The sequence below is a fragment of the Manis pentadactyla genome, chromosome 4 (genome assembly GCF_030020395.1).
Source record: "Manis pentadactyla isolate mManPen7 chromosome 4, mManPen7.hap1, whole genome shotgun sequence".
In the NCBI taxonomy this organism is placed as follows: Eukaryota; Metazoa; Chordata; class Mammalia; order Pholidota; family Manidae; genus Manis; species Manis pentadactyla.
The window spans coordinates 172,308,714-172,323,397 of NC_080022.1; the positions used below are offsets into that span (position 1 = coordinate 172,308,714).

Consider the following 14,684-nt stretch of genomic DNA (forward strand, 5'->3'; position numbering starts at 1 on the left):
CACTGCGGTAGGCGCCTTGGGGGTTACTAGGACCCCGACCCCAAGATGGCGGCGCCCAGCGAAGTGCCCGCTGCTGCCTCCAACGAAGGCGATGGCGGGGGCAACGGCTTTGGATCGTGGCTGGACGGACGGTTGGAGGCACTGGGAGTGGACCGAGACGTTTACGGTGCCTATATTTTGGGTGTCCTGCAGGAGGAGGAGGAAGAAGAGAAGCTGGACGCTCTGCAGGGTATCCTCTCTGCTTTCCTGGTGAGAAGCCCGGACACATTCCTTTAGCTCTTGCAAACTTGTGTCAGTACTTCGTATCTCCTTTCCCCTACCCGGCGTCCTAGAGGGTTAGTGGTCTCACCGTGGAGAGGACTACTTTTCTGATCTCTGGGTCGCGGGGGAAGGGGGTTGCTCCCCAACCAGAGTTTTGGGAAGCCGGAAGGTTGCAGGTGCACAGAAAGGAATGGCTTTCCCTTATTCCTGGGGACAAGGCCCTCTCGGCGTCTGTGAGTGAGTTGGTAATTTTTCCGAAGCCGTTGAAATGTCTAGATGAGAATTTTATCATAAACGTCTTAATGACCAGTTTCACTCCCATTGGTTGACGGTGTTCAGAGGGGGAAATTAAGTGTTCAGGGCTGTCCCATTACAAAATCCTGCGGGGAGTACTCTCTCGGTTCCTATTTTGGAGGTAGGAGTCCAGAAAAGGTAAGCTGAGGGTACAGATCTTTTCATGCCTAGGCCGAACGGAAGCAAATATTGTGCATAATACTTTATAACATTTAGAAATGCAGCAATGGTTGGTGCGCGCGCGCGCTTGTGTGTGGAGTAGGTGGGGAAATAAGGTCAGGATTTGAAAAAAAGATAAACTTGGTACTTAGCCTCTTCGAAACAGATTCAAGAATTCAGAAATGTGTACTTTATGCTATGTTTAAATAGTAATTCATCAAGTTGTCCACTAGTCCAACCTAATAATTTCTGCTGCCTTCATCTCCACTTAAACTTACTCAATGGAAATACAGTTCATTGATTAAGGGTATGGCTAGTTGAGGCTGTCCCAGGTCTTCTGGCAAGTGCTCTCATTTAGTCCCAAAGCCTGCTCTGGTGAGATTGACCAGAGCAATATCTGGGAAAACGTTAACACAGCTTGTGATGCAGCTCATAAGTTCGGTGAAAATAGAACACAGTAAATAAATTCTTTTCTAGGACCCTGATGTTGAAGGTTGTAAGGGGAGAGAGTAAAAGGTAAGAAACTTAAATTAGTTTTTATTTCCAGCTGAGAAGTTTCTAAAGACAACATGAAAAAGAAGTTGAAGTAACTTGGGTACCCATTGGTATCAGCTTCTTGGCCTTTTCTTTTCATGGTGTCATTATTTGGAGCTGTATGTCTCCTGACTAAGGCAGGCATGAATTTGCCTTCGACTATTGGTAGAAGAGACAAGGTTATCTAGAACTAGATTTGGATTTGTTCTATATGTCTCTTGTTTACGTAAAGTGCAGAAGACAAACTTATTTTTAAGGGTTTCTCTCCCCCACCCTTTTGCCCAATACACACACCATGCTTACTTTTCTTGTTTTCCCTGCCCTATCTATGTAGAAATTGACTTCAGGAAGAATTGGACAGGAATTATATAAAGAGGCTCCTGTCCATGAAACAGCAGGAGCAACTTTATAGAGCAGCAATGCCAATGAATATGGTGTATTTCAAACATAATTTACAGTGCTTCTCTCTGTCAGTCAGTCAGTAGGGCTACATATAAAAGCTCCTGACTTTTGTACCAAATTCCTTTCTAGGAAAAACAAAAGGCATAGCCAAATCAGTTACCAGATTGGGCTAGGATTTAATTTTAGGAATTAAGAAGTTTGTCTTAAGCAACAGTTTGAGGTAAGATTCAAGAACAGTGTGTATAGTCAGGAGCAAATAGCAGTAAATAACAGCTTCTGTCATCCTCTTTATTCCCTCCAATAGCATTTGTATTGGTTTATTGGTTGGTTCCTCCAGTCTTTATTGATGGATTACTCTCTGCTAGGCACTGTCCTAAGTAAGTGCTTGTGGTACCTCGGAACAGACAGAAATGCCTGCTCATAAGGGGTTACACTCTAGCAAGGAAATCTCAATCAGTAAGTTACATAGTATGTTAGAAAAGGATAATGAGCATTGTAAGAGGATCAGGATGGAATGGAGGGGTGAGTTGCAATTTTCATTAGGATCATTACATTAAGTAGGGTATTACAGTTTATAGCCCCTGTTTATATACCAGCCTTCTAAATTGTAAGTGTCATGAGGCCAGGAACTACTTCTTCATCTCTCAGCACTCATCTTAGTGCCTTGAGCATAGCAGGCATGATCTGGATGAATAAATGATCAAACAGATGAATGAACTACAGTTAACCCTTGAGTGACATAGGTTTGAACTGTAGGGGTCCACTTCCATGCAGGTTTTTTTTTCAATAAATGAAACTTTTTTTTCAGATTTGTGACAATTTGAAAAAACGTTTTCTTTTCTTTAGCCTACTTTAAGAATACAGCATGTAATACACATAACATACAAAACGTATTAATTGACTGTGTTATTGGTGATGCTTCCAGTGAACAGGGTATTAGTAGTTAAGTTTTGGGGGAGTCAAAACTTATATGTGGCTTTTTGACTGAGTGGGGGGTCAGTGCTCCTAATCTCCATGTTATTCAAGGGTGAGGAGAAGGGGGGATAAACTACTCTGTCTTCCAAGAGTGCCCTTCCTCTTGCCTCCTCTTTTTCTCTTTTCTTCTTCCTTTGCTCTTCCTGCTGGGGGTCCGTGACCTACGTGCACTCTGGACCAAAGAAGTTCTCTATGTTTGATGTGCTCTAAAAGGAGCAGGGTAGAGATGGAATCCTGTGTTGGATACACAGTAAGGATTGGTTACAAAATAAGGATCCATAGTAGGTCTGTGCTTCTGCCTCTCCTCACTGTTCTGTGAGAGATAGTGTAATATAATGATTGAGAACATGGTCTCCCAGCCAGACTGCTTGGGTTCGAATACTGTGTAATCCACTTATGACTTGTATGACCTTGGGTGCCTTGGTTTCCTCATCTATAAATTGAGAATAGTGATAGTACTCATTTCATAGGATTGTTCTAAGAATTTAGAGCTCTTATGTAAAATATTGAGAACAGTGCCTGGCATGTGGTAAACACTTAGTAAATGTGAACTCTGACAGTTTGTCCTGAGGGCTAGAATGTAAAGATGGTGAAGCAGCTATAATGAAGATGGAGGGGAATATCCGTGTTTGTTGAAATGCCCCTTCTTTGCCAAGCAGGGTAGGGACTTTATACACATTCTCATTCATCCTTACTAAAATTCTGGGGAGATGTGGAGCTCAGAAAGTTAAGAAACTCGTTCACAGATCTGGGATTTGAATTTAAGTATGTCTTGCCCCAAAGTCAGCATCTTTTGCTATACGATGCTAAGGAGGAAGACTGGGGAGCATGTAGGAAATATAGGCTTATGCAAAATTGTCAAAGGGGTGGTTGGATGGGAGACCACCTGCTTATTTATCTCTGCTTAATAGGGGTCAGCAAGCCCATGGATGTGTTCTAGTATCAATGTTGATAAGGCTTCAAGAGGGTACTGAGTTGAGTGTATTAGCCAGGGGAGATTTCACGGAGGAGAGGTTTGACTTAGGCAACAGCTTTTTGCTCCAAAAGAATGAGGAAGATTGCCCCGAGTTGATGGAAGTCCTTTCCCCTGGAGCTTGGCAGGATGGAGTAGGTGCTCTTGACCTAGCAGTTGTGGATTCTGGACTCACACATAGCATTACTTCTGTGTCTGGAGTCTCAGATGAGAAACATACTCTATTCTGTGGGCTCCCAAACCCTCCCTGTGATTTCTTCTCATCTAGCAGGGAGAGTTGTGCCCTTTACATAGGTTTTGTTCAGGTTGAGGGCTCTCTCAGGAAATTAATTGGTCTGCTTTTCCAACTAGGAAGAAGATTCCCTCTTTAACATTTGCAAGGAGATTGTGGAACGATGGTCAGAGACTCAGAATGTTGTCACCAAAGTGAAAAAAGAAGGTAGAGTTGGAGTTTTCATGTCTAACCTTCAGTGCCTTTTCCAGTTACCTTTACTATACAGCCTTCAGGGAGAGTTTATAGTTTTCTCTGTTGGATACTCATTTTCCCTAAGAAAATTGAAACTGGCAAACACTCAGCAGCTTACTTTAACTTTTTACCTGAGTGCTAGTTTCGTTTTCTCCTTTCACATTTTCCCACTTCAGCTGACCATAGTTATCCTCACTGTTGTTTTTGCTTTTTTCTTTTTCATCCTCTTTTCACTGCTCCTTGTAGAGTTTCAAGTGCAGATACAGGGTCAGTTATATTTTCCCACCTCCCACCTTTTTCATATTCTCATTTCATAACACAAATCATGTTTGGCTTTTTGCTTTATTCAGCTAAGCTCTTTCTCCTTGGAAATGAAAGAAAAATGGGTTAATATACTCACCATTAGGGTGACAAATAAGCTGCAGAAAACTCAAATCCGAAAAGCCAAACTCACATAGATTCTGTTTGATACTATCTACATGTTGGTTCTCAGTCTTGGCTGTACAGTGGAATTAGTTGATGTACTTTAAAAAATGCCAATGCCTCAAATAGCATATTATTTCATTTACATGTGGAATCTAAAACACAAAACTAACAAAATAAACAGAAATAGATGCATAAATTCAGAAAACAAGCTGGTGGTTGCCAGAGGGGAGAGGAGGGAGGGGATGGGCAAAATAGGTAAAGGGGATAAAGAGGGTCAAGCTTCAGGGATGAAAAGTACAGCATAGGAAATACAGTAACAATATTTTAAGACTTTGTATGGTAACTATAGTTATTGGGGTGAGCATTTCATAATGTATACAGTTGTCGAGTCACTATGTTGTATACCTGGAACTAACATAATATTATATGTCAAATATACTTCAATTAAAAAAAAAAAAGCCAGTACCTGGGCCATACCATGAGCCAGCTATGTAAATAAACATCTTTGGGGTTGAGACCCAGGTATTGGTATTTTTTTTTTTAAAGCTCCTTCAGATGATTCTATTGGGCAGCAAGGCATGAGAACTGCTGCTTGATACCATTGCCTACTTTCTTTGAGAATGGAGAATTTGATAGTTGATTTTATTTTAAAATAATGTAAGAATTTCACCTGGCTTAATAATCAGCATGAAAGGGACGGGCTTAAGTTGATTCTAGATTCCTTCTTAGGCTTCTGGGTTGAGAGGGGAGAAAGTTGCATGTTTGGAAGCTTAATTTCCATGGTTCTAATGCAGCCCTTTTTTTAAAGCAGCAGAACTTAAGTGTATAAAACAAGTAAAAGCAGGGCTGCTCTGATTGAAGGCGGGTACAAGACCTAAAGCCTGACCTGCATGGCCTTTCCTTTCCTTTCCTATTTCATGGGCCCCCCAGGCACCTCCCTTGAAACCCTCAGGCTCAAAAAAGTCAGCAGATGCCATTTACTCCAAGCCGCGCCTGGGTGGGCCAGTAGTTCAGTGAGCTTGTTTTCTCTCACCTACAACCTTCTTGTCCCTCCCTTCCCTCTACCACCTCCCAGACGAGGTACAGGCCATTGCCACTCTAATTGAGAAGCAGGCGCAGATCGTGGTGAAGCCCAGGATGGTGTCAGAAGAGGAGAAGCAGAGAAAAGCTGCCCTCCTGGCTCAGTATGCGGATGTAACAGATGAAGAGGGATATCCTTTTTGGCGTCTCGGCACCATCCCTTGAGGCTCAAGCCAAAAGTGTTTGCTGGTTTACAGTGCGCTTTGGGAAGTTGCCAATCCCCCTCTGTAGCTTATTTTTCCCTCTAAAATGGTAGTGATCTGTGGTCCTTCGTGGGTATAAGAAATGGTCTTGGAATAGTTGACACTGAACTTAAGTTTTTCAACACATAATCAATATGTTCCTGAAAACTTCAGTATAGAAGAAATGATGCCTTAATAATAGACCCTTGTATTTTTAGAAAATAAAGCTACTGTTTCTTATATTTGTATAATATCTTTCTATGCAGTGTAATGTCACATGTATAATCTTTATATTCTTTCCCAGTTGTGAAGGAGACTGAGCCAGTAAGAGATGATCAGGTGATCAGAGACATTCATGGAATTAGTGGCAAAACCAGGACTAAAACCTGGATGTTTTTTGTATGGCGTATTCCCAAATGTGGAGCGGTTTCATTTGAATCTTTGTTTTTTTTTACTATTCCAGCGGTCATGTAATTAAAAGTGAGACTGAATCCCCAAACAACACCAGAATAGATCTGCAGTTTGAGCAGATCCTGTGCAAAAATAAAGTGTTGCTACCAGGTGCAGATTGGTTCCCTGTGAATTTGATATTTGTTTAGAAATTGGAATTTGCTTAGCTTCCTGAGACTATTTGAATGGAGTGTGTGGTGCATTCTGCAGTGGACATAATACCAGAAATGTTAGCTGTCTAATCAGTAGTTAAGGAAAGAATTCTTACGCTCTTTTGGGTCAACTTCTATTTTTCCCTCATTCTTTTTCTTGCCACAATTGGCAGAACTGTGGTTGCAATTACAAAATCTCATCTGTTGAGCTAATGAAGAATGTTTTAGCAGTAGGTCTCCTGGAGGACTTGTTAAAACACAGATTCCTGGGCTGTACTACCCCAGAGTTTCTGATTTAGGAGGTCCAGGGTGGGGTCCAAGAACATGCATTTCTAACAAGTTTCCAGTGAGTTCTGGGAGCTACACTTTGAGAACCACTATTTTAGAGGTCAGTTCACCATCCCCCGGCTTCAAGGTAATGTGACAGTCAACCTAGACCTGCCTAAGTTTTTTGTCAGCCTCCAAGAGGTAAGGATCTTTCAGAAACTTTGAACAATCTTCCCCCAAATGAGACTCTTAAAAGATGACACTCTTGGGCTTACTGCCACATCCCTGCCAGTGTTTTTACATTCAGCCTGCTTTTCCTACCCATCAGTGTCTTGAACGTTTTCTGCTGTTGGGTTGGGATGTGCTAGCCTTTGTATTCCATCCGACTTTCCTTAACATCACTTACCGAAGCAGATGAGAAAGACGATTCAGGTACCAACACAATGAACATTGGTTCTGATAAATGTATCCTTGTCTGTTCCATCCCCATGTCTTTCTCCATAGAATCCTCTTGAGGAAGAGTTTTTATTTTGCTGTCATTGTGGGGGCCCCCTTTACCTCCAGGAACTCATATCAGGCCAGCATTGTGAGCCCCATTCCTAGAACAGCCTTAAATAGTTTAACAAGAACTTTCCCCAAAGAACACATGCTAACATTAGAGGAAGACTTAGAGGAAGGATTTCTAAGGGAAAATAAGAATCTGTAATCCCTTTTATAGCACTGGGTTTCCCAGCACTGGAAGCAATTAAAATAATATTGAAGTTTTCTTATTCCTCAAAGACCTTATTTGTTTGAAAGAGAACGAACACTGAATACTTTTAAGCTGGAAGTATGGACAGATTATATCATGTGCTGAGGTAAGTCCCTACCAACTGAATCACTTATGAGAAGCTTCTAAATATAGAAACCCACCTTCTTAAAGGTGAGAAATATGGTAGATTATCAGAGAAGGAAAGGTTATTTCAGGAAAACTTACATGTTTTAAAGCACTAAGACAGAAAACATCTTTTAAGAGTAGAGAGAGCTTGTCTGGTAGTAACAGGTTGTTTTTAAAGTCACAAGAAATGGGGGTAAAGTTTTTGTCTAGGTATTTTCTAACTGGTTAAATTTCATGTCTTATAAATTCAGTTTGTGGTTAGTAGAACATGGTTTTCACTTAAGCTTTAGTGGTCTAGGAAAAAAAGCAAACTGATAAAGTTTAGTAAGGTTAACTTATTTAACTCTTCAAGCATTTTATTAGTGCCAAGTACATAAAAAATTGCAGGTTACATTAATACTCTATTCACTAAATTAGCCTAGATAATCCAACAATATCCTGCCATTGAATGATGTAAGTACATATTCTAGAATGAAATTTCATTTTCATAGAATATTTTAACATTCAAATTTAGTCAAGTGTGGATGAGATTTTTATTCTGGCAGTTAGTTTTAAACTTTTGTAATGGTAGTTGTAGGGTTTTGCATTAGATCAAAAATAAACATAGTGTTTTTTTCTTTTTAAGGAATAGGTAGAGAATATTTAAGACTTAGCATGTAGAGAAAGGACAGCAAGAATGAGGAAAGAGCAGTGGTTGGCACCTGTGTGACCTACACTCTAATCCCTTAACTCATCTGTAGCTCTGTTCCGAAACACCAATGTGGAAGACGTCCTCAATGCCCGAAAACTGGAGCGAGACTCACTTCGGGATGAGTCCCAAAGGAAGAAGGAACAGGACAAGCTGCAGAGGGAGAGGGACAAACTAGCCAAGCAGGAGCGCAAGGAAAAGGAAAAGAAAAGGACACAAAGAGGGGAACGAAAGCGATAACCTTGATCCACTCTGTTCTCCTCATGAACTTGATCAAAGTGAGAACTGGTTTTGCACATGTGTATTCAAGAGAAATGAGAACATTGCAAAGTGGTTTCCCAAGGCTTTCCCCTTCTGTTTACTTGGTCTAAAGGAAAATCACAAATGCTTCTAATTACAGAATGTGCCATGTAATCAGATTATAGTTGATATCTGTACCAAAGGTCTGGAATAGGGGCAACCATTATATTTTGATACTGAACTCCTGTGCTTATTTTAGCCACTTTAAAAAGTCTTCCCTCACCTTGGATAAACAGCAGGAATATTCCAAAAGCTGATTGTTAAGTTTTTATCCTGAGGGAGCAGAATCATGGTCACTCCTTTCCTGAGATGAAACATGAGTATAAATTGCTTCAGAAGTAGTATTCATCCGTAAATGTGCTGTTTGATGGCTGAACTAGAAAGCTAATGAAGAGCCCTACCTGGATTTAGAGTTTGTTACATGGCAACAAACTAAGACAATGAGAAGAAATTATTTGTTGGAAGTTCTAGAAAGATCTTTTTTTAAAGAGGTTCAGCCTATTTGAGGAAAAGTATCTTTTTAAGTAGAGATAGTTACAGATTTTTCCTCATCTAGGCTGTGATTTTAAGGATGTTTATTGGGTGCAAGGATATCATTGTTATTGGCTAGATTCTTTTTTTATAATCATGAATCCTCTTGAGTGCTAGTAGAGATTTTAATCCTGATCTGCCCTAAAGTATGAGTATGAAGACCTGATAATTACAGGTTTAAATAAACTGGAGAAACCTTCACCTTTTTAAAGAAGAAACACTGGAAATCTCTGCTGACACAAAGATATTTAAGAGTGTGCAGAGTAGGTACTCAACGCATTTATTGAATGAGTGAATGAATGGAAAAAGTGGGAGAGTCAGAAATGAGCAGGAACATTCTACTTCCATTTTTGTCACAAGCCACATTCAACTGTAAATAGGGCCTTTCTCTGCTTCAGGTAGTAGACCGTCAGGAAGCCTAAAGAGAACAGTTTCTCTTACATGACAGGAAGTAGATTATTTTATACCAGGAGTCAGCAAACTGCTGCCAGCAAGCAAATTTGGCCCAGTGTTTTTGTATCGCGCGAGCTAACAATGGACTTTATATTTTTAAAGGGTTGTTAAAGAAAGAATATGTGACAGACCTTATGCAGCCTGTAAAGCTTGATATGTTTATTGTCTGCCCCTTTGGAGAAAAAATTTGCTGACCTCTGTTTTATACCATTAACTATATGAAATTAACAAAATGTTTACCTTTGTGCAGAAGGTAAAAAGCATAGAATACGGAAACGATGTCACCTCTATACACTCCTATGATCTTGGCATTGCAAAAATTTAAAAAACACACTTAAAAAAAATAAACTATTTAAATCACTGTCTTCTGATTTATTCTTATTCCTTCCAGCTACCCTGGAAATGAGTTCTCTGTGGATAGTCACTTAGGAATGTGTTGAATTTTACTTTTGTTTTGTTTTGGTTAGCCAATAATCTATAATACTAGCAGAACCTCTTCCTGGAATCCATAAATTCTCTGCCTCAGTTTTCCTTTCTGGGAGGTTGGGTATTAGATCAGAAAGATTACCTTTTTTTTTGGAAAGACAGTAAATTGGCTTTGAAGGACTACTGGAACCTGAGTCCTTTATGTAGCAGTAGCAATAGGCTGTGGCTATAGATAGCTTATAAGAGAGCCAGTTTAAATTTGGTAACCTTTATTTTGGATATTTGGCTTGTTCTCACCCTGATTTTTGGTCTCTGAAGTGGGCAGGTTATATCCATGGACCCCCTGAAGGGTACTCGTTTCAATCTGTTAAAACAGTAGTCAGTTCTTTCTGGGACTCTGTTATATACATTACAGTTAAGTGTACCCTTGAACTAATGAGTGAACAGAAAAAAAAAGGCCAGCTCATTAGGCTTTGAGTAAGGTTATCCACTTAACTCAGGTGCTAATAAATCCCTTATGTGTAAAATGTTCAATATTGCAAAGGGCAAATTTTTTTTTTTTGAGGGCATCTCTCATAGTTATTGATCAAATAGTTGTTAACAGTTAACAACAATAAAATTCTGTACAGAGGACTCAATGCACAATCATTAATCCACCTCAAGCCTAATTCTCATCAGTCTCCAATCTTCTGAAGCATAACGAACAAGTTCTTACATGGTGAACAAATTCTTACATAGCGAATAAAATTCTTACATGGTGAACAGTGCAAGGGCAGTCATCACAGAAACTTTCAGTTTTGATCACACATTATGAACTACAAACAATCAGGTCAGATATGAATATTTTTATACTTGATTTATATGTGAATCCCACATTTCTCCCTTATTATTATTTTTAATAAAATGCTGAAGTGGTAGGTAGATGCAAGATAAAGGTAGAAAACATAGTTTAGTGCTGTAAGAAAGCAAATGTAGATGATCAGGTCTGTGCCTATAGGCTAAGTATTAATCCAAGCTAGACAAGGGCAACAAAACATCCATGGATGCAGATTTCTCTCAAAACGGGGGTTCTCACCTGATGGCCCCCCTGCGACTGTGCCTGTCTTAGGTTGTTCCTTGCAAAGGGAAAATTTTAAAGTCATTATCATCTATAGTATGACTGCCATTTTAGGCCAAATTTGGGATTTCAGTTATAACAGTAATTCCCAATCCTCTACAACTTCAAAGTGGCAGATGATCAAGTGAGAACGCTGATACAATTCAAGGTAATTTTCAACCACCTTCATATAAATTGCTTTTGCTATTTTGAAAAAATTGAGTACACCAAATTATTTTGGATTAGAAATGATGGGTGCATTGGTTTCAGGAATTTCACTACAAATCTTGTGTGTTAACTTTGTTTTCACAGGTTGCAATTCTTAAGTGTAATACCTAAGAACTATCCACTATTGGGTATACCATAGAAATAGAAAGGGACAACTGACTAACTTGAGAATTCTCTACAGGGTGATGTGATTAACAAAATTTAAAATAATTTTTGTGTTTAGTTTTTGTTAATGGGCTAGTATTTCATTTCTGTTCACTGTCACGTAAAAGCTTTCCCTGGATTTTTATTCTGCTTTGCCTGGGATGAGATAAAGACAATAAAAATTTCATCTTTGAAGGAAGTCAGGTTATATCCAAGGATAGCTGAATGACACTGGTTTATCTACTAATATTCTTATGTGTTATAATGAAATTTAAAACTTAGCAATTGTTCTTATTTAAAAGGAATTTGATTGGTTTTCTAACATAAGTGACTCTAAGGTTAGAAACTAACACAAAAAAAGAAACCAAGTATTTTCAACAAAGTAATTTATTTTCCCTGAGAGACTAAATTCAGTACAATATTTGCTTACATAACATCCAACATGTCTTATGTTAAACTTAACCACTTTCTATGCAGTGACTGGTGGGGTGATCTATTTTATTTGACTACCCTCAATGTAATTCATTTGGGTTCTAAGGCATATCAGTGATCAAAATGTTTCTCCCGCATTCTCAATCAGTTTCTTCCGCACATCATCTCAAGAAAATTTATGTGGTGTGATTACACTTTTTTTTTTTTTAATACCAGGATTTCTAAAACTAGGAAAAACACCAACATTTAAAACATCAGTGTTTCTAGTAGAGGATAGTTCAATTAAATTTCATCAGTACATTATAGTCTAACTCATGCTAGAAATGTTATTAAAACCCAAGATCTTCTGAGTCACATAATACCAATATTTCATTTTAGTGAATAAATTACTCAGGTTCCATACAAAGATATTAAGTGATAAGAAACAGAAAAAGCCAAGCTTTGAAGAGCTCTTTTAAAAAAATACAGAAGCAAACTAATGAACACAACTACATAAAATATACACTAACCAACTGCAAACTAAATTAAAGATTAACCTTAAAAAAATACATTTTAGAACTTCGTGATACCCTCTACAAAGACAGCAAACTAAGGGTATTAAAACAAGTCATTATTTTAGTTACTGTGTACCAAGTCTAAAGATCCAGATAAAGGAAATGTTTTGTTTTTGATTTGATTTAAATATTTTAAAATTGGAAATATTGAATAATTGATAGTACAATTAAATTTTAAAGAATATATACAAATGATTTGAACAGGTTCTGTATTCAGTAAGTTGCATGGTTTTTACACTGGCACTTTTATCACTAATTTAGGAGAATCAGATGCATTTTTTCCCTCCATATACTTAGGTATTAAGATTTCAAATTTATAAATACAGTAGTATTTTTAAATATTCAGTTTTTACATGAATTTTGGGTTCATCCTTACTTTCCTGTTTCCTCGGTATCCAGTTTTGTAAGGAAAATGCTTTTATATCACAATCAAAACTTGTCTTGGTTAACTAGACTGTAGCCGTAATTAGGTTACAGTCACTTAGATTCATTATTTGGAATTATACTTACTAAGGCAGCCCTAAATGAAACATCTTCGAGAAGAATTTCACATTTGCATTTACCTGTACTGCAGAATGAACTTAAGCAATATTTTAGCTGTTAGGAAATATTCAACTTACTTAAACTTTTTATCTGACTACTCAGAACTCCTAGAGTAGTCAACATTACCTTTGAGTTCACTTTAAACTATATGATTCATTACAAACAGAAGATTTTTTAAATAGAAGTTAGACTTCATTAAGGTATTAACTTTAAATCTGAAAGAAAAGTAATGTACTGAAATTTTCAAGTTTGACAAGTTCATTAAAATTTTTTAGCATGTCTTGATACATTAACTTATCAGCTTTTTATTCCTCTTTCTGCTGACATTTCCTTAATGTTTGTTTGCTTCACCTCTCTGGCTCACTGGATTGCTACTATTTATGCTTTCATGGACTTTATCTTCACAGTTTGCTGTATCTTGTAAAGCCTTTTCCACATCTGTTTGGTCAGCTGTACTGGCTGTTTTGGGCAAGGTCATCTGCAGAGCACACCACAGGGTAGTGCGTGCTTTCCGAGTAGCCACACACATCTCTTTAATTGCTGAAGCGAGGGCAAAAACGTCTGTAAAAGAAACAGTTCTTATTAGATACCATTTAAGAATCCCTCAACTCTTACAAAGCCCAATACCATGCTACTCAATAATCAAATAATATTCTTATAAAAAGGATGTCTATTTATTATAAAGGAAGGATGGCTAAGTACTTGACTTAATATCTAAGAGTGTTGATACTTTATTTCTGACTTGTATGACAATGACTGCTTTGGATAGAACACAGACTTTGACAGAGTAATAATAAATGGATAAAATTAACAAAATAGATCAAAGTACTTTTGGAATAAATTATGTGGGCATCATTTGCCAGTTTATTTCTTTAAAGTGTAAATTTTAGAAATCCAACCTTTTAACCTCAAAATCTGATTTTATTAACATTTCAAATTATTTCATTGTCTTATCCAAAGAATATGCACTAATATCTGTACCTCTGTCATCTTGGCATCTAGGAACTCCTTGCCTTTGTCGATTTGAAGTATTAACGATTTCATCCTTTCTACGTGACTGTACAATGTGAATGGACTCCAAGTGTCTATCAAGAGCAGTAGAGATATTGGCATGAAGGGGAGAGCTTCGAAGACGTTCCATTTTGCCTAGTAAAGTCACAACCTGAGGGAAACATTTTAAATTTTAGTAAGGCATGTAACTACTACATTGCTTTGTCATTAACATAAATAAAAACAAATCTTCAAAAGAAGCAGAATTGAGATGAAAGCAACAACACTCATTTAATAAGTAACTGAATGATTATTGTGTCCTGACGCCATGCTAGGGGAAACGAATATGAAAAATTAGTCTTTTGTACCTACCTGTTTATGTTAATTCTAAAGCCCTTTCACGTTATCAGTTACTAGGAATAAGCAACAATGAAAAAGTCAAACATTCAAAGATTTCCATGTCATTAAAGTTAAGTGCAAATACAAAATCTGAGATTTTTTTTGGCAATATAAGAATAGCCTACAAGCAGCATTTTTAGGAGGTAATATAAAGAGGAAAAAAAGCTGTAAGGGAGAAATTCTGGATTGATTAATCCTGACCTCTGCAAATCCTTCTCAGCTTCCAATGCTCTCCTTCTGGAAATAACATTTAGATAATACTGACTAGTGGTAATTTTAAGGCATCCCTAATCCAGAAAATACTGATTAAAATTTTTGTTGAGTAATATGAAATAAAGTAATATAAAGTCTTAGAATTTTCAAAGCTGCTAAGGAAAATTAGGAAGTCCCTCCATCTTCTGG

At 37.8% G+C, this 14,684-nt stretch overlaps 2 protein-coding genes across 4 annotated transcripts in view; one reads left to right on the forward strand and one right to left on the reverse strand.

Moving 5' to 3' along the window:
- On the forward strand, positions 1–14,035 carry CCDC43 (coiled-coil domain containing 43). Of its 3 annotated transcripts, XM_036882930.2 has the most exons (6): positions 3–249; positions 3,950–4,037; positions 5,566–5,701; positions 7,028–7,086; positions 8,239–8,464; positions 13,896–14,035. In XM_036882930.2, exons 1-5 carry the CDS (start codon positions 46–48, stop codon positions 8,424–8,426), a joined length of 675 nt encoding a protein of 224 aa, XP_036738825.2. In that variant the 5' UTR covers positions 3–45; the 3' UTR covers positions 8,427–8,464; positions 13,896–14,035. The 3 variants fall into 3 exon arrangements, with proteins under 3 accessions (XP_036738826.2, XP_036738825.2, XP_036738824.2); XM_036882931.2 differs by lacking the exon at positions 13,896–14,035 and having other exon boundaries at positions 1–249; positions 7,028–7,053; positions 8,239–9,831; XM_036882929.2 differs by lacking the exon at positions 13,896–14,035 and having other exon boundaries at positions 4–249; positions 8,239–9,831.
- Positions 12,871–14,684, reverse strand: part of MEIOC (meiosis specific with coiled-coil domain) — a 15,153-nt gene continuing 13,339 nt past the window's right edge. Inside the window, exons 8-9 of the mRNA XM_057499530.1 lie at positions 13,875–14,055; positions 12,871–13,454 (exon numbers count right to left, since the gene is read on the reverse strand). Coding sequence (XP_057355513.1) covers positions 13,225–13,454; positions 13,875–14,055 — 411 coding nt within the window. The 3' untranslated portion in view covers positions 12,871–13,224. The remainder of the gene's footprint in view (positions 13,455–13,874; positions 14,056–14,684) is intronic.

What these genes read in the sequence shown, in the direction of transcription:
- CCDC43 (XM_036882930.2), top strand. Translation starts at nt 46, where the DNA reads ATGGCGGCGCCCAGCGAAGTGCCCGCTGCTGCCTCCAACGAAGGCGAT. An exon ending in GTATCCTCTCTGCTTTCCTG is followed by an intron (nt 250 to 3,949) that starts GTGAGAAGCCCG and finishes TTTTCCAACTAG; the next exon opens with GAAGAAGATTCCCTCTTTAA. An exon ending in GAACATTGGTTCTGATAAAT is followed by an intron (nt 7,087 to 8,238) that starts GTATCCTTGTCT and finishes ACTCATCTGTAG; the next exon opens with CTCTGTTCCGAAACACCAAT.